General features: G+C 41.8%; 1 protein-coding gene across 3 annotated transcripts in view; it reads right to left on the bottom strand.

The window, feature by feature from the left end:
- Nucleotides 1-2276: 2276 nt before the first annotated feature.
- GUCY2F (guanylate cyclase 2F, retinal) overlaps nucleotides 2277-26619 on the bottom strand; it is a 113397-nt gene continuing 89054 nt past the window's right edge. For 2 of the 3 annotated variants that reach the window (XM_063432135.1, XM_063432136.1), the window contains exons 10-19: nucleotides 25617-25773; nucleotides 24800-24949; nucleotides 24467-24615; nucleotides 18072-18235; nucleotides 17595-17787; nucleotides 16740-16914; nucleotides 16406-16504; nucleotides 15609-15703; nucleotides 13554-13639; nucleotides 2277-2835 (exon numbers count right to left, since the gene is read on the bottom strand). In XM_063432135.1, the coding sequence (XP_063288205.1) occupies nucleotides 2724-2835; nucleotides 13554-13639; nucleotides 15609-15703; nucleotides 16406-16504; nucleotides 16740-16914; nucleotides 17595-17787; nucleotides 18072-18235; nucleotides 24467-24615; nucleotides 24800-24949; nucleotides 25617-25773 (1380 nt within the window). In that variant the 3' untranslated portion in view covers nucleotides 2277-2723. Of the gene's footprint in view, nucleotides 2836-13353; nucleotides 13443-13553; nucleotides 13640-15608; nucleotides 15704-16405; nucleotides 16505-16739; nucleotides 16915-17594; nucleotides 17788-18071; nucleotides 18236-24466; nucleotides 24616-24799; nucleotides 24950-25616; nucleotides 25774-26619 lie in introns of all 3 variants that reach the window. The other variant, XM_063432137.1, reaches the window with a different exon arrangement.

Below are 26619 nucleotides of genomic sequence, written 5' to 3' on the forward strand. Positions count from 1 at the left end.
CACAGGAACTGCATCCACTCCCCTTTCCAGCCATAATGGAAAGAGGTAAGTCTGTGTGTCTGTGTGTGTGTGTGTGTTTGTGTGACTGCCTGTTTGTGTGACTGCCTGCCTGTGTGTGTGTCTGCCTGTGTGTGTGTGTGAGACTATTTGCCTGTTTATGTGACTGCCTGCCTGTGTGTCTGTGTGTGTGACTGCCTGCCTGTGTGTGTGTGACTGTCTGACTCTGTGACTGCCTGCCTGTGTGTGTGTGTGACTGCCTGCCTGTGTGTGTGTGTGTGTGTGTGTGTGTGACTGTCTGCCTGCATATGTGACTGTCTGTTTGTGTGACTGCCTGCCTGTGTATCTTCCTGCCTGTGTGTGTGTGTGCGACTGTCTGCCTGTCTGCCTGTGTGTGTGACTGTCTGTCTGTGTGACTGCCTGCCTGTGTGTGTGACTGTCTGTCTGACTGCCTGCCTGTGTGTGTGTCTGCGTGTGTGTGTGTGTGACTGCCTGCCTTTGTGTGTGTGATTGTCTGCCTGTGTGTGTGTGGGACTGTCTGTCTGCCTGTGTGTGTGTGTGTGTGTGACTGTTTGCCTGCGTGTGGGACTGTGCCTGCCTGTGTGTGTGTGTGTGACTGTCTGCCTGTGTGTGTGACTGTCTGTCTGTGTGACTGCCTGCCTGTGTGTGTGACTGTTTGTCTGACTGCCTGTCTGTGTGTGTGTCTGCCTGCCTGTGTGTGCGTGACTGTCTGTCTGTGTAACTGCCTGTTTGTGTGTATGACTGTCTGCCTGTGTGTGGGGGGGGGCGCCATGAAGACTTTTCGCACAGGGCGCCTAATGGCCTAAGGCCGGCCCTGTGTGTGTGTGTGTGTGTGTGTGTGTGTTTGTGTGTGTGTGTGTGTGTGTGTGTATATATATATATATATATATATATATATATATATATATATATATATAGCTACTGTTCATTACCATTTATATCATTTCTCAGAACTATAATTTCATCCTTTTTATATCACCCCTCCTTATATCAGCACATCCATTCTAGTTCTCCTTCCCTCCATTGTTTTAAAATCCTACTCATTCCATCTCAATTCTCAGTCTTCCACATTTATATTTGCTCCTACTGATATTAGTCCAGTTACAAACCCCATCGGACCTTGTCTTACCCTTACTAACAGAGCATTCTTTCCCAATATCAGTTTGTCAAACTCTCACTTGAATGCCATTCATTCTATCTCAATATTCTCACCCTTCAAAACAATGCTTTTTCCACCCTATTTGTCAGTCTCCTCAATCAGCATCCATGTTAATTTCTTTATTCTACTCTCCATGGGAAAATATTTCCCCCTTTCATGTCAATAGTTTTCCTTTATTATCCATGTAGACTAGCTTGCTTAAAGGATCACTATAGTGTCAGGAAAACAAAGCGGTTTTCCTGACACTATAGTGCCCTGAGGGTGCCCCCACCCTCAGGGTCCCCCTTCAGTTACTTACTTTAATCCAGTGCCGGGCTCCCTCGGCGCTGGTGACCTCTCCTCCCTCGCCGACGTCAATGCACTTTCCTATGGACGCTCTGCGTGATGGAGGCATAATATGGAGAATACTAGAGGCTGGCTTAACCCTGCAATGTAAACATAGCAGATTCTCTGAAACTGCTATGTTTGCATCTGCAGGGTTAAAACCTGAGGGACCTGGCACCCAGACCACTTCATTGAGCTGTGGTCTGGGTGTCCCTTTAACAACTTCCATGACCTTGCTTCCATCCATTTCAGCCCTTTTCTCCCATCCTCCATTTGGTCAGAATTTTCCACCCTTCTTGAACGAAATTTCCAACCACTTTACTTTGCCACCAATGTCAGTCAACAGTTCAAAACCTCCATGTCAGTCCACTTCTCTCGCAATACATGCCAGTCCCCACCTTCAACCCTGTGTGTTGGCCTTTAGTGCCAACCCTCTTCTTCCACCATATGAATCACCCTTCCATTCGATCCCAATTTGCTCATGTCAGGATTGCACATATCACATCAAAGGTTGCTGCTGCCAGAATATACTCTGGTCTCCATGGTTGATGGTTATTGTATACTGTTTACCAGCAGTAGCACCTACTCCATAGATATCCATCACTGTTATTAATTACTAGAATATATATTACTATAACAGGGTCTGTCACTTGACAAAAACATCTACTTCTTATCCCATGAATACCAGAACTTTTAAAATGTGTAAATCCCAACGGACTAAATTAATAAAACTCACAGAAGACTCTTTTTGTACACTAAATTTTATTTGCCTTGAATGTACACTGTAGATATTTGCATTCATCCTATCATGTATTCAACACCATATAAATAAAAATAAAAACCACGTTACAATTTCATAAATTTGTAATTTTAACAGAAACCTTTTTTTCTTGTGTGACTTTCTTTCCAGTCTCTGAGGCTTGCATTATACTGCCCAACATTTCCAAGCAGCTGTCTCTTTCCTTGTAGGTAATTATTTGCGGACCCATATATGCGACAGCACAGTCCATAGAGTTCATATTTAAAAATTTGCATAGTTTAGAGTATAAAGAGTCTGCAGAAAGCCAACCTTTTTTTTTTTGCATTGCAATGATCCATCTCTGGAGGTTTATCTGGTGTAATGTGTAAATCTTGTTAAGGATGACCTCCCAAAAGGTGTCCTTCTTAACTGATTCAGGCTTGATTTAATCCAGAAGATTAAGGTCACCATCTGTAGCAGCGTTTATCCACTTTCTGTTTCAGGTGTCATTAGGGAAGTAATATGCCGGACCTGTGATATTTTTTTTACTGCTGTTTTCAAGAGTCGCTTTAGATCTCGGAAGGCTATATCCTCCCTGAAACAAAAGACAATATGAGTGTTCTTCAAGAATTTAGATCAACGTCTTCTTATCGTAAACAACTAACTCTAAATTCACAAGTTCTCTTCACAGCATATATCTTTGCCCTCTCCTGTATACTTAGTGTTATAAAAACACCATCATCCATTGTTCCTCATTTTAGATCCTAAAATCCTGTGCAATAATTGGGCCCCTGAGGGCAATATAGAAATACAGAGATAACAGAAGACATTTCTACGGGTTCAGTATATTTGTTCATTCATTGCGTACATCCAAGTTATCAAGAGACTTGACTTTTAGACAGGAACATAGATGATTAATAAGATATAAAAAAAATTGAGACCAAAATTTCAAATACCCATAATAGGTTAAAAAACAACAACATACTTTTCCCCACAAAGAAGTCTAAAGTATGCTCTACATTCACAATGTATGACTCGGAACTGAGAACTAAACAGGCAAGTGCAGCAAACTATTGAAATCTGAGTGCAACAAAGATAAATTGACACTCTTAGTACCATATTCACTGCAGCATATTGTAGTAGTTGTGGTATAAAGACTACAATTAGAGTCCTTTTTTTTTCTTTTTTTTTTAAGTAGTCTGTAAAAAAAAAAAGGGGGGGGGGGGGGGTAGGGGGGAATTCCTCTGTACCTGAAGCCCACAACTCAGCCTAACACATAATATAAGAAATATATTTGCAGTCACACAGGGATTCATTAAAGGAACACTATAGGGTCAGAAACACAAACATGTATACCTGACCCTATAGTGCTAAACCCACCATTTAGGTGGCTTGCCCCCCTCCACCGCCCTAAAAGGAATTAAAACTCACCGTATTTACAGCGCCGCGCGGGTCTGCCAGCACTGACTCTGCCCCCAATCCGTCTCCTTGATTACATTAACAGAATTGGCTAAACTCGGCAAGGAGGTGGGGTGGGGGCAGGGCCAAACACTGTTTTGGCCAATCAGCACTTCTTCATAGAGATGCATTGAATCAATGCATCTCTATGAGGAAAATTCAGTGTCCACATGTAGAGCGTGGAGACGCTAAATGGCAGTGCTGCCTAATGTGCAGCACTGCCCTAGGAACCATTTGAGGAGTGGCCACTTGGAGGTGTCTCTAGGGGCAATGTAAACACTACCTTTTCTCTGAATTAAGCTGTAGTTGTTCTGGTGACTATAGTGTCCCTTTAAGCCAAAAGGGATAACTGCATCCATAATTATATAGATTAATAGATGAACAGTGATGCAACTTACAACATTTAGAACAAATATCATATATGAATCATTTTTTCTAAATAATAAATTTTGGATACAATTTTGTAAAATCATTAGACACATGAGCACAAAGTATTGTTTAGTAAATGGATCATATAGCAGACTACTTATGAGATAAACATCTATAAACAGCAGAATACAATTATAAACGTATGTAATGAAAGACAAAATTCAGAATTTTAAAAAGCTAGGATACTAGGATACGAAAAAGCAAAACAGAATTCAAATATTATGTGAGCATCATAAAATCACAGTTACAACTCTCATGAATTTCCTGAGAGATAGGCCTGAATGGGTTATTTTTTCTCCTAGCACTGATAAATAAATATATTATACCTTCTGCCAGGCAGAACACTGCACTGAATTTAAAGACTAAGGCTGAAAACAACTTTTTTTTCTAAGGATATGAATAAGAATTCCATTTCTATGATTCTTATACAATAAAACATTTATTGCATAAACATTCTTTTGGAAATAAATGTGCTTGCACTAGTTGACATTTAGAACATTTTGTTACTTATTTTTCAATCTTCTCAGAGAAAAGGCAATGTTTACATCTATGGCTAGTGACACCTCTAGTGGCAGTCACTTGGATGGCCACATGAGGTGCTTCCTGTGTCAGTGCTGGACATGGAGGGGCTGAATGGCCCCCATAAAGATGCATTTATTTAATGCATCTCTGTGAAGAGATGCTGATTGGCGTTTTTATATCATTAATATTAATTTACATAACATAACTTGAACCAATATTGTTACAAAGTTATGGACATTGGGGGTGGCCATTTTTTTTGCTTCTATTTCCTCTCTTACCAAAAGAAAAAAACGGGGGGAAAATATTGCACTTGAAGATGTGTGCTATGCCTTTACAAAGCAATGCTAAATGCAATCATTCTGCTGTTAAAATACAGCATAAGAGGAGGAAAGAAACAAGTTATCTCCTACAAAATGTGCTACTAGAATTACTAACAATATAAATACCCCTTAAATAAACAGACAGAAATACATCAGAAAAGGTGCAGTATTTCGCAAAAGTATTCAAATATAGTCAAATTAACCTGTATGCAATTACAGTCTCATATCTACGTTAATGGCTACAGGTGTACCATTAATGAGTTAGACAAAATCCCAATCTCACCTTTCCTATAATTTTCAAAATTACTTTTACCATTATCGGATCAATAAAAAGGGTCCTATAAGTTTTAATAATTACAATCCTGTCAATGAGAAGTTAATAACATTTTAAGAGGCTCATTAGAAGCAACACTTCAAAGGACTATTCGAACAAATAATGAATACCCTAAAATATTTATTTTGGACCGCACACCCCAAATTACACCCCTGACTTGATTATATGTACAAGCAATGCTAATTATTGATTTCTTTTGATGAATTAGATCAATTAAAGAACTAATAATTATTGTAACTAAAATATAACTAGTAAAATTAATCACATTTGCGCACAATACTTGAAAATTCAGTTTAAACACCTTAAAAAAGTATACACGGGGGCGGGGCCTGGCTGCAGAGCAGAGAGGAAGCATGTCTTCGCAGCTCCTGCTCACCAGAACAAACAAAGCAGAATATCGTGACTAAAACAGCGACTACTCAATACAGCAAGGTCACCAACCGAGAGGGAACATTGTGGAGAACAAAATGACACCACTTAAGCGACAGTTCAAGCAATACTCACCCATCACCCTGGTGAGGCCTACAAGCAAGGCAGGCGTAGGAGAGACGGCTGTTCCCCTGCTGCCACAACAAGGCGAAAACGTAAACTGGGGCCCGGTCCATCCCCATCCGAACCCCATGCAAAGTACTTGTAAAATGACACCAACATCTACTACCGACAAGGCCAACAAAATGGCGGATGCCTCCCACGCTACTGACACATCTAGTGCAGCGCTGGAAACGTAGCGCCGGTTAAATAAAATCTTCACCTCCTTTTGGGAGAAACTGGAGGCCTGCATGCAACCTCAGGTGTCAGAGAATCTGCCCACAGACCTGCCACAGAACCTACATCAGGCAGTCAAGCGGAGGGTAGCACTAACCCCCTCTAAAAATAAACCCACAAGAGGTAAGCACCAACAAGGAGCCATATTGGGGTCATGCTTCTGGAGCCCCACAGAGTGCAGCAGCAGACCAGGGGCGGCACCCAGAGACCCGGGAAAACCCAGGAGAGGGCGCCCAAGGCTACCTCACCTGCGAGTGGAGATGAAACACAAGCTCCGGAGGGGCAAAGCGAGCTCCAACAAGCTGGAGAAACGTCGGGACGCGAGGCCCCATGAAGCGGCAGCCACAGGCAGATCCTCCCGTGGCAGTGGCATCCCACGATCGGTCCGGGAGACAGGCCATGCAACCATAAGACTGACTCAATATGCCCCACCAAGATCACGTCCACATGGCACAAGATCCATACGCATCTCAACCCATGGGCTACCGAGCTGGATGCCTCACCCTGCACAGTGTGGATACACGCAGCCCCTGCAAGGCATCGGCTGACTTGAGAATCAAGCTGGGGACTCTAAGACAGGCAAGGTGCCTATTGCCTAGTACCTCTAAGTACTTTAGTTGAACATTCACATACGTTTAGCCTCTGCTATAGAGACAGTCATTACCTACCTTGCTTACTTGGGGGGACAAGTGGGGGGTCTTATTTTATGTTTATCTTATGTTTAGTTATTTGACAGAATGCTAATCGCTCATATGCTTTGCATACATCACAGCTACACATCACATGCTCACAAACTGTAATTTGCTTGTTGATCGTCTGCTATGTCTAGCATTATTAACCTTCTAAAATGCTCACTCCTGCCATAACACTGTAAAATTGTGTTGATTGTTTCTAACTTCATAGACAGCTCAGACTAACCGGTCTCCTACTCTACATAAACTTTAAAATGTGCAATCAGTATGTAATGCTGGCCAACTAGCATAGTATGTTGTTTGTTGCATTCTCATCTCTCACCTCACAACTATCTAAGTTTAAAAACAGTCTTCACGTCATTATATATAAAAAATGTGCATTGTATTCCCTTGTCATGCCTTACTACATTGATGTGTATTACTATATCGCGGGTACATGCTGTTGGGGCATGGCACACGCATTTGTAACTGTTATTTTTCCCTATGCACTAAAAAATAAAGAATTTATAAAAAAAAAAAAAAAAAAAAAGTATACACACACCAGAGTATGATTAACCATAATGTGAATTTCAGTGACCACCTAGGGCCCCGGGTTAGAAAGGGGCCTCTGAACCATTAATTTGCGTGGCCCTATTCGCCATCCCAATGTGATGAATGAAGATTGGTCCAAACCAGTAGGATGTCTAGGACCCCGAAGGATCTCAATCCTTGCCAGTAACACCTTTTACCTATTAGCAAAATAATTGCACCCTGATGTCTGTAGCCATTCTAAACCAAGGGTTCAATCCTCTGAAAGGAAAATAAAATAGCTCTGAAGACCAATCTCACACCACTCTCCAGATTGTCCTTGTGCCCAGGGCCGGCGCTACCTGTAAGGCGACCTAGGCAGCCGCCTAGGGCGCAACTTATCAGGGGGCGCCGGATCCCTGTGCCCGGTGTGGCTCCTCATGCTGCGCCGCCTGAGTGCTCTTGCAAACCTCAGGCGGCGCAGCACTGCTGAATGGAGGGCGGTCCTGCCGGTCTCTCCATGTAGAAACAGAGGTTCCTGTCCCGCGTTCCGCGCCGCCCGGCCACGCTACATGGGCAGGAGGTGAGGGTAAGGACCACTATGGGAGGGAGGGGGGGTAAGGACCACTAGGGGAGGGAGGGGGATAAGGACCACTAGGTGAGGGGGGATAAAGACCACTAGGGGAGGGAGGGGGGGATAAGGACCACTAGGGGAGAGAGGGGGGATAAGGACCACTAGGGGAGGGAGGGGGGGATAAGGACCACTATGGGAGGGAGGTGGGGGATAAGGACCACTAGGGGACGGAGGGGGGATAAGGACCACTAGGGTAGGGGAGGGTAAGGACCACTAGGGGAGGGGTGAGTCAGGACCACTGGGGGAGGGGGGTTAAGGAACACAGGGGGAACGGGGGTGGGGAGGTAAGGACCACTGAGGGAGGAGGAGGGGAGGTCCACTAGGGGTTTGGGAGAGGGAGGACCACTAAGGGGGGGAAGGACCACCAAACGAGGGTAAGGAGAGAGGACTACTAAGGAGAGGGGAGGAAGGTAAGGACCACTAAGGGGGGGGGAGATTACCACTAAGGGGGTGGGGGAGTAGGGGAAGGTCTACTAAGGGGGTTGGGAGAGGGAGGACCACTAAGGGGGGGAGGGGGGAGTGAGAAGACCACCAAGGGGGGACTGCAGAGGGACAGGGGGCCAAGGGAGAGCACTAAGTGACAGAAAGGGATAACACGGAGGGACAGAAGGGAAGGGGAAATCAATAATTGACTGGAGGGGAGAGCACTATGATTTTTTTTTTTTTAAATAAAGAGCTGTTCCCCTCTCAGTCCCTATCCTACCCCACAAACCCTCTCTTTTACACTACACACATACACAATGCATCCCCCCACACACACACACACAGAAACATACAATGCATTCCTACTCACACACAGACACACCCAAAACACACAATGCATCCCTTACGTTCTCGTACATAATTAATGCACCCCTTACAGACACACACTGCATTCAATTACATACACAGAAACAAACCTTGCACCCCTTACTTACACACACACACACACACACACAGAAACATACAATGCATTCCTTACACGCAAACACACACTACATCCCCTATAAACACACTACATCCCTTACACAAATTGCACACATAAAACATCCCCAACTCATGGATGGGCCATGTAGGTGGATTTATGGGTGGGCATTGTAGGCGTATGCCCCCTGGGGGCCCAGACCTTGAGCTGTGTAAGGGGCCCTAAAAAATGGAGCTGCTTCCTGTTCGTTAATTGTTGTGAGCACTGTTAAAAACAGTCTCCAGAGAGCCTCTTCTAAACCAGGCCTGTGGAGCCAGACTGAGCCCATCATCAGCCTCTTGTCCTCATCTGGTGGTAAGTAGGCAATCCAATATATTATTAGTGGCACTAATCTCTAATTTACCTCACATTAAATGGATACTATAGTCACCAGAAGCACTACAGCATAATGTAGTTGTTCTGGTGTCTATAGCCTGTGCCTGTAGGCTTTTTAATGTAAACACACTGCCTTTTCAGATAAAAGACACTTTGTGAAGACTGGCGTTGGCCCATATGGCAGAGCATATGGGCGGGGCAATGTGATGTCACATGGTGGGCAGGACATATGGGGGGGCGGGAAATTTTTTTTTGCCTAGGGCGTCAAAAATCCTTGCACCGGCCCTGCTTGTGCCTGCTATTTTAGGTCTGGTATACTGTAAAATGGTGTACCACCCTCAAGTTTGGTGCCCGCAGGTCTTCGGGCATCAAAACATAGACACAGACCTGGATTGACACGTTGGCATGAAATGCAAGTTGGTTTGGTCAAACACATGATCAGGAATTGGGAGAATATTTTGGAAACCACAATTGTAAACAAAGTCCTACATTCCCACATTCCAAAAAAAAAGGAATACAAAAAATGTAATTATTCAGATTTAAAGTCTCTAAAGAATACTCACCAACAGCCTATATTTCCTACATGTAACAGCATGCTTATAAATGAAAATAATGGAGAGGTGAAATATAATTATTCTGCCCTGAATAGAATAATTGACCATATAAGGAATGACAGCTCAAGTTATTTGTATTTTTTTAAAGATTTTTTTTAATTTACGCTTATAATATCTACAAGGCAATATGGTGACATAATTATTAGCATGGTTGTCACACCTATTTTTTGCTAAGGTGTGTATACATGGCATCCTGATACATGGCATCCTTCTTCTAGCCAACATCTCTGATCATCTAAACCTATATCCAAAAAAATACAGATATGACAGAAAAGATATTTTAAAAACCTGTCAACCTGTCATTTTCTAAAAGTCCAAGGATAGCCTACCCATAAAGTATAAACTAAACGATTCAAGCAGTTGGAGATAGGGAGAACCCAGTGGAACACAATATTGTCTATTTTACGAGTCTCCTATAAGAGTACACATGGAGAGTCTAACTGGGCAAGGCAAGTTTCCCAATCTGTTCAAATTCAAAGGCACTAGAGGGTAAAGTCGGTAGTCTCACAGGTACATGGCAAATTAAGTTATGCAAACACATCCTGATATAATCACTGAAAGATAAACATGGTCTATATACACACACTGAACATTTATTATGGTTTAGTTTACCATATTTAAGCTCTTAATATATTTATAATTTTTCCAAAGAAATTTCTGGATCAGCAATGTTAGCTTGATCTGGTAAGCGACGGTAGCATGGTGTTTTTTTTTTTCCCTCAGAAACAGTAAGTTGTATTGGTGGCTATTATATGCCTCTAGTCACAGTTGTGAATGTATTTATCTATAAAGGTGTGCACTGGTTACCATAGTAACTGCCGTCTCTGCTTCGTATATGCTAAAATAAGATAACCTGCAGAAGGCAGAACAGTACAAAAAGCCACACTGATTTGTTTAGTGCTAAGGACTCTTTACACTGGCGAGCCTGCCAAGGTAGCAATGCAAGCGAAAGTTAGTTACTGTCAAGAGCATGAAACATTGTAGATATATCAATGAATAATGATTACTTCTGTACATTTGGTGACTGAGCACATGTACTGAATAAATCTATTTATCCCACTGCTCCATATTTTGTGTATCACGGCCATATGGCTCTACTTAAACTATTTTTTATGATATAACTATCATATAGAGCTATTGTTAATTATTTATAATTTAAAATACATATGTTATATTTTCAAACAGAGCTCTGCAATTATGCATGCATACACACTGCATTGAGTATTTTGAGCAAATAAATTAGTACAGATAGTTACTGCATACGCACAAATAAATACGCCATAAAATAATTTGTCATTTAACCAACAAAGGACCAACGATGAAATAATTCCATTATAACCTTTAAAAATACTATACTGAAATAGATGTTTCATTCATATAGCACTGACAGAGCTATACACAGCGGCAAATGGTAAATAGAAAAGTTTTTCCACACATGCACATGGTCTTTAACCCCTTAAGGACACATGACGTGTGACATGTCATGATTCCCTTTTATTCCAGAAGTTTGGTCCTTAAGGGGTTAAGGATTGATGGTGTTAATTGAAACATCATGAAAGTAATAATTCAACATTGCTATAGAGAATCAATTATTGCACATTCTACATATTAAGACATGCTTTTTGAAGGGACCTGTACTGGCACAATTATTGCACAGAGAGGTATATTCCACATACTTAGGGTTGCCATATCCGTCATGTTTTTCAGGACATATTTAATTTCTTTGTGTTAACAGCAACACATGAAAAGTGGCGTGTGAATAATGTATAAACTGCAGGGCTCCTCGCGGACTAGTTCAGAGGTAGGCAACTTTTGGCACTACAGGTGTTGTGGACTACATCTCCCCTGATGCTTTTTCAGCATAACAGGTTTAAGAGCATAAGAGCATTATGAGATGTAGTTTATAACATCTGAGGTGCCAAAGGTTGCCTACTCCTGGACTAGTTATTTAATTCTATACAGTAGCTTCTGAATTCTACATTCCACAGTGCAACACTTTTCATTTGCTACCCATCAATATGTATAAGCGATTTGTGTCCAGTAAAACATGGTGGGCATCGTGACTCTATATATAGTTTGAAATAGCTCTTGGACAAAATCCTCACTAGCCACTTCAAAATAAAAATGTGGCCATTAGTTTCAGGTTACTTGCTGCAGGATAAGTTTCACAAAATCCAGGCACACCCACTAGTTTCTTTAAATAGGCCTTCTTGTATTCAGGAATAGTGTCCAGCAGTAGCAACGTTTCGGCTTTTACTCGAGCCTTTGTCAATGAAAGACTGCCTATTTGAGAAATGACGTGCCTGGGTTTTTATGAAACTTACCTATGGACTTTAGGGGTTTGACCTCCCCTCCTGGAGCACCCTGTGAGATTGCTCCCATGCTAGCGTTTGCACTACCCAATCTCTGTGTTAAACTTGCTACATAATAGACCTGCAATACTTCATGAAATATTTTTCTAAAACCTGTCATGGGTTAAGTGAAGAAATATGCTTCCCTTTATTCTTGTGATCAGAGATTGAACAGGCAATATTCTAAAATATATGTCTTCCTGTACAGAAGATATACAGGCTGGTCAAAGCTTACTAAGCATATTTCAAAATCCTTTGAAAACCCAACAAGAAACACAGTCATTATATTGATTCCATTGGTTACTTTCCAGAGGATTTATGGTAGGACCTTTAGGCAGTCCTAATGATTTCTACACTGTAAAGTTGGATAACATGCAGATAAACATGTTTTTACTACAGACAAGTATAAATATACTTTCAAGGGATAGAAGTGAATTGTCTTTATGAAAATAGCCATAATGACATGAGACAGCACAGAGAGACTACCATATCTGGTTTGTTTAGAGGACACGTTCCAAAGAATGTTCCTATGATAATAGTAACACATACCCACCTGAGTACGCAAATGAAAGCATTAACAGGTTTTACCAAAACTGCATCCAGTTCATTGCATTACCAGATATTTTGGGTTATTTCCAACTGGTGTCAACTCATAACACTCCATATATAATCTGTATTTCCTTACTGTTACCAAAGAACCTCCTTTGCTCATGAGATAAGAAGTGGGTAACCTGCACTGCAGACTCTTGTTTAAGGTAGCGGCATCCAACAAGTCTTCTAAAACACACCAAAGGTCCAGCAAAATGCCTAAATCCTTGACTTTTGGTGTAACTTGAGAACTAGGTTTGGAACCACTAGTTTAAAAGGACTGTTATTGCCTCTTAAAATGCATACATATGAATATTGGTAATGATAATACAGAATTCTAGACTGAGTTGGGGTTTCACCAAATGTTACTCTTCATCTAATTCAGAACATTGATTAAGTAACCTGCAACTTGCTGGAGTTCAGAAGGTCTTTAGTAAAAAACAACAAAAAGATGATTAACAAGAGACATAGGTCGAATTGAAACTGTTCCACATAGGTCAGATCCTCCTGATCATTGCCAGGCAATTAGGAGAAAAGTGCCATTAAAACTCCACAGGATGTGGTTTGAGCATGTGACACATAAAGCATGTAATGTTATACATTTTCATGCATAACATTACCTCAGTTATTCTTCCTTGCAAGTTGCTTTTCTGCTTTTCTTCTTTTGAAAGCGGTTATCTCATCGTGCAGAAAACCATGACCAATTTGCCTGTGAACGATATCAAATAGTGACGTAAAACAAAAAAACGGAAAAAAAAAAACAGTTAGGTGGATAGCAAGATAGTATCCTGCACCTGAACCGCAAAGTCTCTCCGCTTACCCTGACTTGATCACTGGCGGGACAGGTAACGGTTTTGTAAAACCTTCTTTTCCAACCAGCCAGAATGTCTCTTCAATACCTTTACCCTTATCCAAAAGAGACAAAGGACACAGTTACCATGACGCTATAGATGACCCAATGTTCCACCAAATTTGGACCAAAGGAGTCTTTAGTAAGTATATTCAGCTGAACCTTCTGCAAATAGAACCATGGGTAGCATGTTTTTTTTTTAATTTGTAGGATGCAAAGAACTTTTTACTGTGTATACTTTTATTTATGATACTTAACAAAACAGGATGTTGGATCCTCTCCTAATCTCATGTGGCATCTTTTTTTCCTGTGTTTTTATTTGTATTTATTTTAGACAGGAAAAGTGGCCATTGAGTGCTGGATATTTGATGTGGCATTTTTTGTTTGGGGATTTGGCCTCTGTGTTAAAACTGAACTGACAACAGTAACTTCTGTTTCTTCTCAGGTGCATTTCTATGGAGAAAAAAGATGGACGTAAGGTCTATAATAATATCCAAACAGATCTTTTGCGTCAGTCTCCCTATGGCTTTGTTCTTTCTCTGCTACACTTATGGGGCATTTTAGTAGTCATTCCTGGTGTGTACAAAACTAGAATAATTTAGACTAGTCAGTATTCATCGAAGAATATCTTCATGTTGGTGTTGCCTCTATGTGCAAAATGTTATTTGGGGCACTGAATTCATGAAACACCTTGTTGTGAATGTTTAACCTGTATTAGGTTCTACTCCTTTATGGTGTGTAAGGTACAAAATCATTAATTCTTCTTTCAATGGAATTCCTCACTGAAGAAAAGCTTACAAATTGTACAGGTATTAAATATATCTGTTTAGTGTGCCTAACAAAGACATAAGGAACATTTTTTATCTTGGGAATTCTGAATAATAGTTCAATTGGTTTATAAAAATCAACATAAATAGCAGCAATGACATACATTCTTCCTATAGAAAAGTGTTTTAATGTACTGCTCCTTTTCTTTGAATTTGTGGAATTCATTTGTGTTTATGTGGAACTAGTTCTTGTATATGCTGAGTGCTCAAATGGAGTTTTGAAACCATTATTCATTCTGTCAACAACGAGAGGCAGATAAGCAACTGAGATGTTCCTAATAGAGTTTGTATAATGCAGGTTACGGAAATAGAGGCAGAACAAAACACACAGACTTCATTCTTCACAGCAGATTACAATGAAATGCAGAGAAATAGCCTTGTCAAAGTGCACTATTATATGGAAAAAAGGAAAACAGTACATTTCTCTTTCATGAATAGTTAGAATTATGAATTATTAGTGAACCTTGAACCAGCTCGGAGAATAGTATTAGATGTTCAGTTAGCAGTGGCCATTAGGTGTGCTTTTCCCAGTTAGTATTATGTTAGATTAATAAATCTATTACTGAATTATAGCAGTTTATTGATAAAGCAACTGTTTACGTGCTCGTGTGGGACACAGTTTGAAAATATTATCTCAGTGACTTTAGATGGCTACTATGTGGCTCATAATATTGGTGACCTTTTGGTCTCCAGGTGTTTTGCTTCGTAATTAGTAGAATATCACATAACCCCTTTAATCTCTGGAACTCAGAAAAAATAACAACTATACAGTTAATTGCCACAATAAACTCCCGTTTAAGAAATTATTTGATCAATTCAGACATCCAAGTTTATTGAGTTATAGCATGTTGTATTATTTTGAGTTAATTTAGAGTTAAAGCTTGATAATTTAAGGACATGCAATAATGGAACTAATAGTTATTGGAAGTGAATAACAGACCTATAAAAAACGAAAGACATATAATATAAGCAGGTGGTTTGGATAACTGACATAGACAAAGCTTTAGCCCAGTCTTTCTTACCCTTTAATGAAAATAAATATGGGACTATTAAAATACTAAGAGAAACTAGTTGGTTAACTGTATATCGATATTTTAAGGACCAATAGTCTAAGTAAAAGTTTTGTATATGTTTGTGTATGTAACACTTTTTTATATCGGTGACAGCTGCACTGTGTTGTACTGTATATGTCACTTACCTTCAGCTCTGTTCTTCCTCTTAATTCCAAAAGATACCCTTCATTTAAAGATCTAAGCGTTTTGACTGTGCTTTGATTGACATGGATTCGATAGGCTGGAAAGGAAACAGCGACATTATCTGATAGGTTAGGGCATTTGTTGATTCAGAACAAATATATTACACAAATTTATGGAACGATTCATTTAGAAAAAAAACAAATGGAAAAGAACACTGAGATATCATTTACAAAAACATATGTACTACCAAATGATTTTGTAAATGTAAAATTTCCATAACTGCAATAGTAATACAGCACTTGCAAAAAGCGAAATAAGTATATAGAATTTATTCCGTAATGTATCCTCAAAGAGGTTAAAATAGTAAACGTAAACAGGGAATGTGAGCACACTGAGAATGTGCAAAAACTCAGAGAAACCCTTAATAGCTTGCCCTTCAGTAAAATAGGAAACAGAGTCACAAATAATTAGATCCCTCTATAAAGACCAAATTAGGTAAAAAGGATCAATCATAGATCAATAATCTAAAAGGGTGGTATATTTTCAATGGCTCTATTTTAAGTATAGAAGAACATACATTGACATTGGGCCGTGAGTGAATAATCAATATTTTCATCTTACTCATCCAAAATCAAGAAGAAGTTTAAACTGCAATTATGCAATTGAAATTCTAACATAGATATTTGTAGCGCTGTGTGTCTGCATAAGCATCTGATAATTTTGGTATCGATTGTACATGAAACATGAACTTGCAAAATGCAATATCATTTAATTATGACACATGCATTTATTTACTCACGTATCCCTGTTGATTCCATGCGTGAAGCAGTATTTACTGTATCGCCAAATAGGCAGTACCTTGGCATGGTTAGTCCCACAACTCCAGCCACAACAGGCCCTAGAAAAAGATAGACAAGATTCTCAAAACATTCAGGAGAATTCAGGAGCACACTTAAATTGTTGGTATTATTTCAATAACCCATTTATGCATATTTAATTTTGATTAATTCACTAATAGTTAATGAGGAAAACAAAATGGGATAAAAAGTAGGGGCTGTAAAGCAGACACTTGACTTCAAGTTGTGTTAAAGAGATAACAAAGGAGGTGTTTCACCACAAGGACAGCATATTACCTGTGTGAAGGCCTATGCGTATCCTGACTGGTACATCAGGCATGTGTCTCATTTTGAAAGAACCCACTGAACTGAGGATGTCAAGAGACATGTTTGAAATCTCTGCTGCGTGTCTGTTCCCATTCCTCTTAGGAAGGCCTGAAGCAACCATATAGGCATCTCCTATTGTCTCTACCTGTTATAATACAAAAAAAATGGCAAACAATGACTCAGGAATAAATGTATCTTATCATATGCCCAGTTTAGAATCTTATCATTTATTTAACAGTGAAAACATTGTGGGGCAAATATGTTGGAGACATTCCATAGATGTCAGTAAAATTCAATTTTCAGTGGTTTTGCCTCAATGACTAACCTCTGTAGCCTGTAATAAAATCATCCACATGGTAAGCAGGTGAACACAAATCTAAAATTCAGTAGCCGGAGGGTGGCCTCATTGTTAATGAATAAAATAACTTTCCTATCCCCATGAATCAAAATGGAGGGGAAATGCCAGACAGAGAATTAGGTGATGAGACTGAGGAATAAAGAGTAGGGGCAGGTGAATGAGACTGTTTGACACCAAGAGGGCAAAAATAAACACTTGGTGACAATAATATTACTAAAAGGGGAAACCAGGATATAATCAGGAGATTAATGGTCTGAATAGAAAAATCTCCCATTTATAGACATAGAGGCATTGTTTCATTGACTCCATGTTAAGCTGGCAAATTGTATTTTTACTTTACATTACTTTCAAGCTTGTGCCTTTTTGGAGGCCTCTATCCCAACCAAGAAAATGAAGAGACACATAATTCCTACATGTGCATGCTTGTCCTAATAACTAAAACGCATGTGCTCAAAGTAAGCACTCACCTTATACACATCGTGATTTCCTATGACCGCATCAAACAGTGTGTACAGGTCATTAAGAAGATCAACTACCTCAATGGGCTCGCTCATTGCTGATATGGTGGTAAAGCCCACTATATCGCTGAAGTACAATGTGACATCATCAAACCATTCTGGTTCTACTGTGCAGCCTGTTTTAAGAGCCTCTGCCACAGATCTGAAAAATATTCGAGTAAAATTAATCAGTGCAGCTACCATCTAGTGTTCTTTGACTTCTACAACATTTTAAAGTCATATTCATGACTGATTGATTGATTGACTGATTTTTGCTTAAGTCTACAAAACAAACTTTTATTATAAAATTTCAGAGATAAATGCAGTTAATTGCACACTCAAGCCTCCTCCCCAAGTTGTAATTTTTGTATTGCCAGGATATACAGCCCAAAAAAGTGCAGGCCCAAGTGATGGGCCAGTCGGTGTTTTGTTGACTGTAACACTTACGGAGGTAGCATTTGTGTTAAGAGCTTTTCAGTTTTCTGTTTTTCTATCTCCAACTCCTCAGTCCTCTCCCTTATTAAATCTTCCAGATTGCTTGAATATTGCTCCAACATTCGCAGCATGGAGTCAATTATATTTGTCTTTTTCCCTTTATTGATGTTTTTAAACTGAAAAAGTCGTAGACAAGTTGGAAACATGTAATACAAATGTCCAAGATAAACGTCAGACAGTTATAAACCTCAAAAATGTTTCATCAATATTCAGAAAAAAAAGAAAATAGTTTTTTATCTTATATATTAAGTCTGGTTGAGGGCCGATACCCCAATTTTTATCATTGGGTCATTGTCATATTAACACAGTGTATTTGTTTATCATTGGGTCAAAGTAAGTCTACCTGGAATTTGCTGTTGTTTGAACACAACACTGCTAATTTTTCTAATTTTATTGCTGACACAAACACATTGTACATTCTGAGGTCCTAGTACAAAGGGAAACCGGGGCTTGGAAAAGGAGAACAGGCTGAAAAGGTAGGGGTAGCGACTTTGTATCTCAAAGAGAGATTGTGCAGGCATATACCTGGCTAGCGTTTCGGGATTACAACTATGATGGGTGCATTTCCTACTTAAATGTCACTGTACACATGGGCTTATACACTTTAACACTTTAATTTTCTATTTTCCAGTTTTAGAAAAAAATAATCTGACAAATATCCTGGATTTACTATCTCTATTTCTTGTATTTGTTTGCTTTTTGTGGGACCTAACATCAGAGGCGTAGCGTGGGGGGTGCAGGGGGGGCCGGCCGCACCGGGCGCAACATCTGGGGGGGCCTGCTCGCACTGCCATACTCCAGCTGGAGAGATCCGAGATCTCTCCAACTGGAACGGCAAAAAATAAAACTATTTCATTGATAGGTTGTGGGGCCCCTGATGGAGTGCAGGGCCCCACAACCTGCCGCTCTGCATGTCACCCCCCCCCCCCCCATCCTCAAATGAGACCTGGCAGCTTCACAACCTGTCTTCCAGGTCTCCTTCTCCTGTCCCTCGCGGCTCTGTGTGATGGGAGAGGCGGGACAGGAAGTGACATCACTTCCTGTACTCCTCTCACACAGAGCCCGATCAGCAGGGGAAGGAGCAGCAGCCTGGGAGAGAAGAGGAAGCCGAGCGAAAGGTAGGCACCAATCAACCTTCCCCCCTCCCACTGTGTCCCTAATAACCCCCCTGTCACTACTCACCCCTCCCTGTCACTACTCACCCCCCCTTTGTCACTACTCACCCCCCTGTGTCACTAGTCACCCCTCCTGTCACTAGTCACCCCCCCTGTGTCACTAGTCACCCCCCCTGTCACTAGTCACCCCCTGTCACTAGTCACCCCCTGTCACTAGTCACCCCCCTGTGTCACTAGTCACCCCCCTGTGTCACTAGTCACCCCCCGTCACTAGTCACCCCCCCTGTGTCACTACTCACCCCCTGTGTCACTACTCACCCCCTGTGTCACTACTCACCCCCTGTCACTAGTCACCCCCCGTCACTACTCACCCCCCGTGTCACTACTCACCCCCCCTGTGTCACTACTCACCCCCCGTGTCACTAGTCACCCCCCTGTCACTAGTCACCCCCCTTGTGTCACTAGTCACCCCCCCGTCACTAGTCACCCCCCTTGTGTCACTAGTCACCCCCCGGTGTCACTAGTCACCCCCCCTGTGTCACTAGTCCCCCCTGTGTCACTAGTCACCCCCTCTACTAGTCACCCCCCTGTGTCATCCCTCCCTGTCACTAGTCAACCCCCCTGTCACTAGTCACCCCCCGTGTCACTAGTCACCCCCCGTGTCACTAGTCACCCCTCCCTGTCACTAGTCACCCCCCTGTGTCACTAGTCAGCCCCGTGTCACTAGTCACCCCCCCGTGTCACTAGTCACCCCCCTGTGTCACTAGTCACCCCTCCCGTTACTAGTCACCCCCCTGTCACTAGTCACCCCCCCTGTCACTAGTCACCCCCCTCACTGTGTCACTAGTCACCCCCTCACTGTGTCACTAGTCACCCCCCACTGTGTCACTAGTCACCCTCCCTCACTGTGTCACTAGTCACCCCCTCACTCTGTGTCACTTGTCACCTCAGTCACTAGTCACCCTCCCTCTGTCACTAGTCACCCCCTCCCTCACTCTGTCACTAGTCACCCCTCCCTCTGTCACTAGTTACTCCCTCCCTAACTGTCACCCCCTCCCTCCCTCTGTCCCTATGTCACCCCCACCCGCCCTCTGTCACTAGTCACCCCTTCCTCCCTCTGTCACTGTGTCACCCCCACCCTCTGTCACTAGTCTCCCCTCCCTCCCTCTGTCACTAGTCTCCCTCTGTCACTAGTCACGTCCTCCCTCTGTCACCATGTCACCCCATCCCTCACTCTGTCACGTCCTCCCTCACTCTGTCACTGTCACCCCCTCCCTCACTCTGTCACTGTGTCACCCCCTCCCTCACTCTGTCACTAGTCACCCCCTCTCTCACTCTGTCACTAGTCATCCCCTCCCTCACTCTGTCACTAGTCACCCACTCACTCTAGTGACAGAGTGAGGGAGGGGATGACTAGTGACAGAGTTACGGAGGGAGTGACTAGTGACAGAGGGAGGGATGGGGTGACTAGTGACAGAGGGAGGGATGGGGTGACTAGTGACAGAGTTAGGGAGGGAGTGACTAGTGACAGAGGGAGGGATGGGGTGACTAGTGACAGTCACCACCTCCCTCACTCTGTCACTAGTCACCATCTCCCTCTCTCTGTCACTGTGTCACCCCCTCCCTCTGTCACTAGTCACCCACTGCCACACTCTGTCACTAGTCACCCACTGCCTCTGTAACTGTGTCACCCATTCCCTCCCTCACTCTGTCACTAATCACCCCCTCACTCCACGGGTTAGGGGGCGCAAATTACTTGCCTTGCCCCGGGTGCTGACAACCCACGCTACGCCACTGCCTAACATGGATCAGTCATATTAATTAATCGCATAATATGGTACTTTAACAATGTGTTTTCAAAAACGGAATAAACGGTTTTCTATGTGAGCTTTGCTTTCAGAATTTGAATTGTCCATTGATAGCATTTCTCTAGCCTTTGTTTCAATAATTGTTATCAAGAGATCGTCAATTGTGATGTAATTCCAGAATGATCACACTAAAAAGCCATCTGTACACCTAGTGGCAATTGCAGTTACATTTACTATAGCTTCAAGAAATTAGCATAATATTAATCTGTTTAAATTGGGTTTTACTTAAATATTTTTATAGTGATTTAAAAATGCTCTCCCCTAGTTTAATAATTTGAAGGGATACTATTATTATTATTATTATTATTATTGCAATTTATATAGCGCCAACAGATTCCGTAGCGCTTTACAATATTATGAGAGGGGATTTAACTATAAATAGGACAATTACAAATAAACTTACAGGAAACAATAGGTTGAACAGGACCCTGCTCGATCGAGCTTACATTCTATAGGAGGTGGGGTGTAAAACACATTAGGACAGGAATTTGCAATCAAATAAGGTGGACTGCCCTTTAGGAGAGGGCAAGAGACAGGTATGTGAGGTATTGGTTAGTCTTGGAGGCCATAAGCTTTCCTAAAGAGATGGGTTTTAAGGCACTTCTTAAAAGATGCAAGACTAGGGGAGAGTCTGATGGCGGTAGGCAGGCTATTCCATAGGAAGGGAGCTGCCCGCGAGAAGTCCTGCAAGCGCGAGTTGGCCGTACGAGTGCGGACAACGGACAGGAGGTGGTCACGGGCAGAGCGGAGAGACCGAGAAGTGACATACCTATGGATCTGTGAGGAGATATAAGAGGGGCTAGAGTTGTTCAGTGCTTTATAGGTGTGAGTTAGTACCTTGAATTGACTCCTATAGCATACAGGAAGCCAATGTAAGGACTGGCAGAGGGGTGAGGTGTGAGAGAAACGACTAGAGAGGAAAATCAGTCTAGCAGCAGCATTCATTACGGACTGTAGGGGTGCAGTACGGCTTTTGGGAAGACCAATCAGGAGAGGGTTACAGTAATCCATGCGGGAAATTACTAGAGCATGGACAAGCTCCTTGGTAGTATCTGGTGCAAGAAAGGGGCGGATGCGGGCTATGTTTTTAAGATGGAATCTACAGGATTTGGCAACATGCTGGATGTGAGGCTCAAAGGTGAGACCAGAGTCAAGTATGACGCCAAGACATCGCGCTTGCAAGGATGGACTGATGTTGGTACCACAAACTTGAAGGGAGAGCGAAAGAGGAGGATCAGTATTAGGAGGAGGAAAGACAAGGAGCTCAGTTTTTGAGAGATTGAGTTTCAGAAAGCGGGAGGACATCCAGTCAGAGATGGAAGAAAGGCAAGCAGTGACACGTTGCAGGACAGCAGGGGAGAGGTCTGGGGAGGAGAGATATAGCTGGGTGTCATCAGCGTACAGGTGGTAGTGGAATCCAAAAGAGGTAATAAGTTTGCCAAGAGAGGCAGTATAAAGAGAAAATAGAAGGGGACCAAGGACGGAGCCTTGGGGGACTCCAACCGAGACAGGGCGAGGGGAGGAGGTATTATTAGAAAAGGAGACACTGAATGAGCGTTGGGAGAGATAAGAGGAAAGCCATGAGAGGAAAGAGCCACAGAGACCAAGCGATTGAAGAGTTTGAAGAAGGAGAGCATGATCAACGGTGTCAAAGGCCGCTGAGAGGTCAAGAAGAATTAGTATGGAGTAGTGGCCTTTGGATTTAGCTGCGATTAGGTCGTTAGTGACTTTGATAAGGGCAGTCTCTGTAGAGTGGAGAGGGCGGAAGCCAGATTGAAGGGGGTCAAGGAGAGAGTTGGAATTGAGGAAATGAGACAAATGGGTAAAGACAAGTCTTTCCAGAAGCTTTGAGGAAAAAGGGAGCAGGGATATGGGACGGTAGTTAGAAAGGGTGGATGGGTCGAGGGATGTTTTTTTTAGTATAGGTACTACAGTGGCATGTTTAAGGTCAGCAGGGACGATGCCAGAAGAGAGCGAGCAGTTGAAGATGTGTGTTAGAGAAGGCACGAGACAAGTGGAGAGAGATCTGATAAGGTGAGATGGGACAGGATCGAGCGGGCAAGTGGTGGGGCGAGAGGAGCAAAGAAGAGCAGCCACCTCTTGGTCCGTAGCTGGGGAGAATGTCTGAAGGGTAGGAAAGGCATGATTTATGTGTGATTGAGAAACAGAAAGGCAAGGAGGGGAGAATTCTTTCCTTAGCTGTTCAATCTTGTCAGTGAAGTAACATGCAAAGTTATCAGAAGTAAGGTTAGTTTTGGGGGTGGCCACAGCAGGGCGAAGAAGAGAATTAAAGGTGTCAAAGAGACGCCTGGGGTTGCGGGAACATGATCTAATGAGAGAGGAAAAATAGGACTGTTTGGCAAGGGCAAGGGCTGCACTGTATGAACACAATATGAATCTATAATGGAGAAAGTCTGATTGGGTACGAGACTTCCTCCAGGAGCGTTCAGCACAACGGGAGCATCTTTGCAGGTAGCGCGTTGATTTAGTATGCCATGGTTGGGGGCGGGTCCTCCTCGAGGTGCTGGTTTGGAGTGGCGCTGCAGTGTTCAAGGCAGATGTAAGAGTAGAGTTATATATGGAGATGGCCAGTGAAGGACAGGAGAGGGAAGGGATGGACAGCAGTTGTGAATCAATGTCAGCTGACAACTGTTGGAGATCAAGAGAATTAAGGTCCCTCCTGAGTTGAGGGGGGTTAGGCTGAGGTTGTTGGGTGAGGGGGTACGCAAGAGCAAATGATAAGAGGTGGTGATCAGAGAATGGATATGGAGTGTTGCAGATATTAGTTACTGTACATGCATAAGTGAAGATTAGGTCAAGGGTATTGCCAGCTACATGGGTGGGAGAATCTGCCCACTGCGATAGCCCGAGGGAGGAAGTAATTGAAAGTAGTTTAGTGGCTGCAGAGGTCAAAGGTGGGTTTATAGGAATATTGAAGTCCCCGAGAATTAGGGATGGAATGTTAGAAGAGAGGAAATAGGGTAGCCAGGCAGCAAAGTGGTCAAGGAAGAGAAGAGGGGAACCAGGGGGACGGTAAATAACAGCAATGTTAGCAGAGAAGGGTTTGAAAAGGCGAATTGAGTGTATTTCAAATGATGGGAAAGAGAGGGAAGGGGGGGTGGGAAGAGGTTTAAAAGAGCAGTGAGGGGAGAGGAGAAACCCAACACCACCACCTTTACATTCAGAGTTTCTTGGGTTGTGGGTAAGTTGGAGACCACCGATGCAGGGGTGGCAGTGTCAGAGGGGGAGAGCCAGGTTTACTAAATGATTATTTCCTGATACTTCATTAGATGTTTGTTAGTTGCTCTCAGGCCTGGAATGTCTCTTCTATTTTACTTTCCTAAAATTAATCCAGGATCCTCACCTGATCAAATATTTCATCAAAGGTTGGTCGTCGGTCCGCCACTTCATTCCAACACTGCTTCATGAGTACAATGCACTCCATGGGGGCATGATCTGGAGAAACTATAGGGCGGCACATAGGAGGGGGCTTCTTTATCTTCTGGATGATATCTGTGCAAGAAAGGATAACAGTTGTTTTTTTATAACCACATTCTAAATTTATAATGTGAAGAGTTGAAACTTGGGTAATCTGGAACCATTGTTAACCTGGAGGGACATGGCAATATATTGGTCAGACACTCTCTCCACCCACCATCCCCTGAATTCAGTAATAATCTGGAAGATTTATTCTCACCTTCTGGTGGAAGCTCTAAGGTACAATAAGGAGGTCCACGCACAACGACCTCTTGCATAATAATGGAAAAACTATAGACATCACCAGTAAAGGTGCCATGTAGTGCTGCATGTACGTCCCTTAACAATTCAGGTGCTGTCCAGAGTAACTCTGAAAGAGAAATTAAGACAATATTAGTTTGATGAGATAACCCAGTAGTAGTATTGTGTGTATCTGTTTGGGTTCTAATGATTGTTACAAATGGATCGAAAGAGTCAGTGACCTATTGATATAAAAGGTTCTTTAATAAAAGAGTACACACAGAGTACAAATATATATGTACATTAGGTAAACTTTATATAATTTGTCTGTTAAGCAGTTTGCTTGCCTTTCAGATGTAGGTTGTAGAAAGAGATAGGGGACAAATTGAAATCAAAGCTGTATTGTAATTGACTACTTGATGCACGAATGTGTCTGACTCTGTGTATGAATCTGTATGTATGTGTCTGTGCATATATTTGTTGTCAGCATTATTTACTAAAATGAGAATTGTCTCAAATTCTAAGTGAATTTGAAGTGATCCTTAAAATATAGGCAAAAATAGCCAAATTAGAGAAGTCCTTCAAGTCTCTTCTGTTCCCAGTTTGGTTATTGTGGCTCCAAGTTTGAAATTCACTTTGAATTCCTCCCAATTCTCACTTTAGTGAATAAATCATTTTGTGTCTGTGTGTGCGTGCCTGCGTATCTGCACATAAGTGTGTATCTTTGTCTCTCTTTCTACCTGTCTGGTACAAACTGTGAGGTAGGTTTAGATGTAAACTACCACAGTTTAATTTACCGTATGCTGTTGGATCTTCATGAGGAATTTTTTGAGTTTGCAATATCTCATTATATCCATAATCAGTGACTTTCAGCACAAAGCGTCCATCTACCACACAGTTGCGTGACTTGAGCCGTCCATGAATAAATTTCCTGTGATGTAGATACTTCATACCCTGTAGAAAACATACAAAAACTGACACCCAAACTGACGCACAGTGACCTTAGCTTCATGTTAAGCTATTTCCCAGTTACTTGCATTGTGCCACAGCTCTTGATATTTTGAATTTTTGTTTTTAAAATGTTTTACAATTTCCTATATTTAGTAAAATGTCACCTTAACTAATGTATTGTAACTATAGTGTTAAATAAAACTGTGAATATGTAAAACTTATAACTATCTGTTTTTAATGTTAATCTTTGTTTATCCTGCTTATGTCATCAATGTATCTATGAAACTAGGTTTATATATGTTGCATTCTCTATTTTCCTTACTGTAAGCTGAGCTAGCGTCATTTAATTTTCCTTTAAATCACTGATGTAGGAAAGTAGCTAAAAAGCTTACTTAATTAATTTACATTTAGTGAGGTAAAAAGTGAATTTAAAGATTAAGGCAGAAATATCCAAACTGGAAAAAGAAAATGCTCCATTTCTGATATTTTTTCAGTTTGCTTATTTTAGTTTAATTTAAGCAATTCAGCTAATTTATTTATGTGGGATGGTCTTATCATTGCACTGTACACCAGATATGTAAAAGCTAGACATTATGTGTGATATAAATAATAAGATAATGCGTTGGATGGTTTCTATCACGGAATGGGAAGCAAATAAAGCCTTAACCTTTTATGTATAAAATTTAATTAATGTTTTTTTTTTTTTAACATTCTTTATTTTTGAGTTTTGAAAGCATTACATGTAGTCGATGGAACGGCTTCATTCATGGTTCTTATAAGGCACATTTTGAGCTTAAATAGAGTGCCACATTTAAATGGTCACTAGTGATGTACCGAACGGTTCGCTGG

The sequence above is a fragment of the Pelobates fuscus genome, chromosome 9 (genome assembly GCF_036172605.1).
Source record: "Pelobates fuscus isolate aPelFus1 chromosome 9, aPelFus1.pri, whole genome shotgun sequence".
In the NCBI taxonomy this organism is placed as follows: Eukaryota; Metazoa; Chordata; class Amphibia; order Anura; family Pelobatidae; genus Pelobates; species Pelobates fuscus.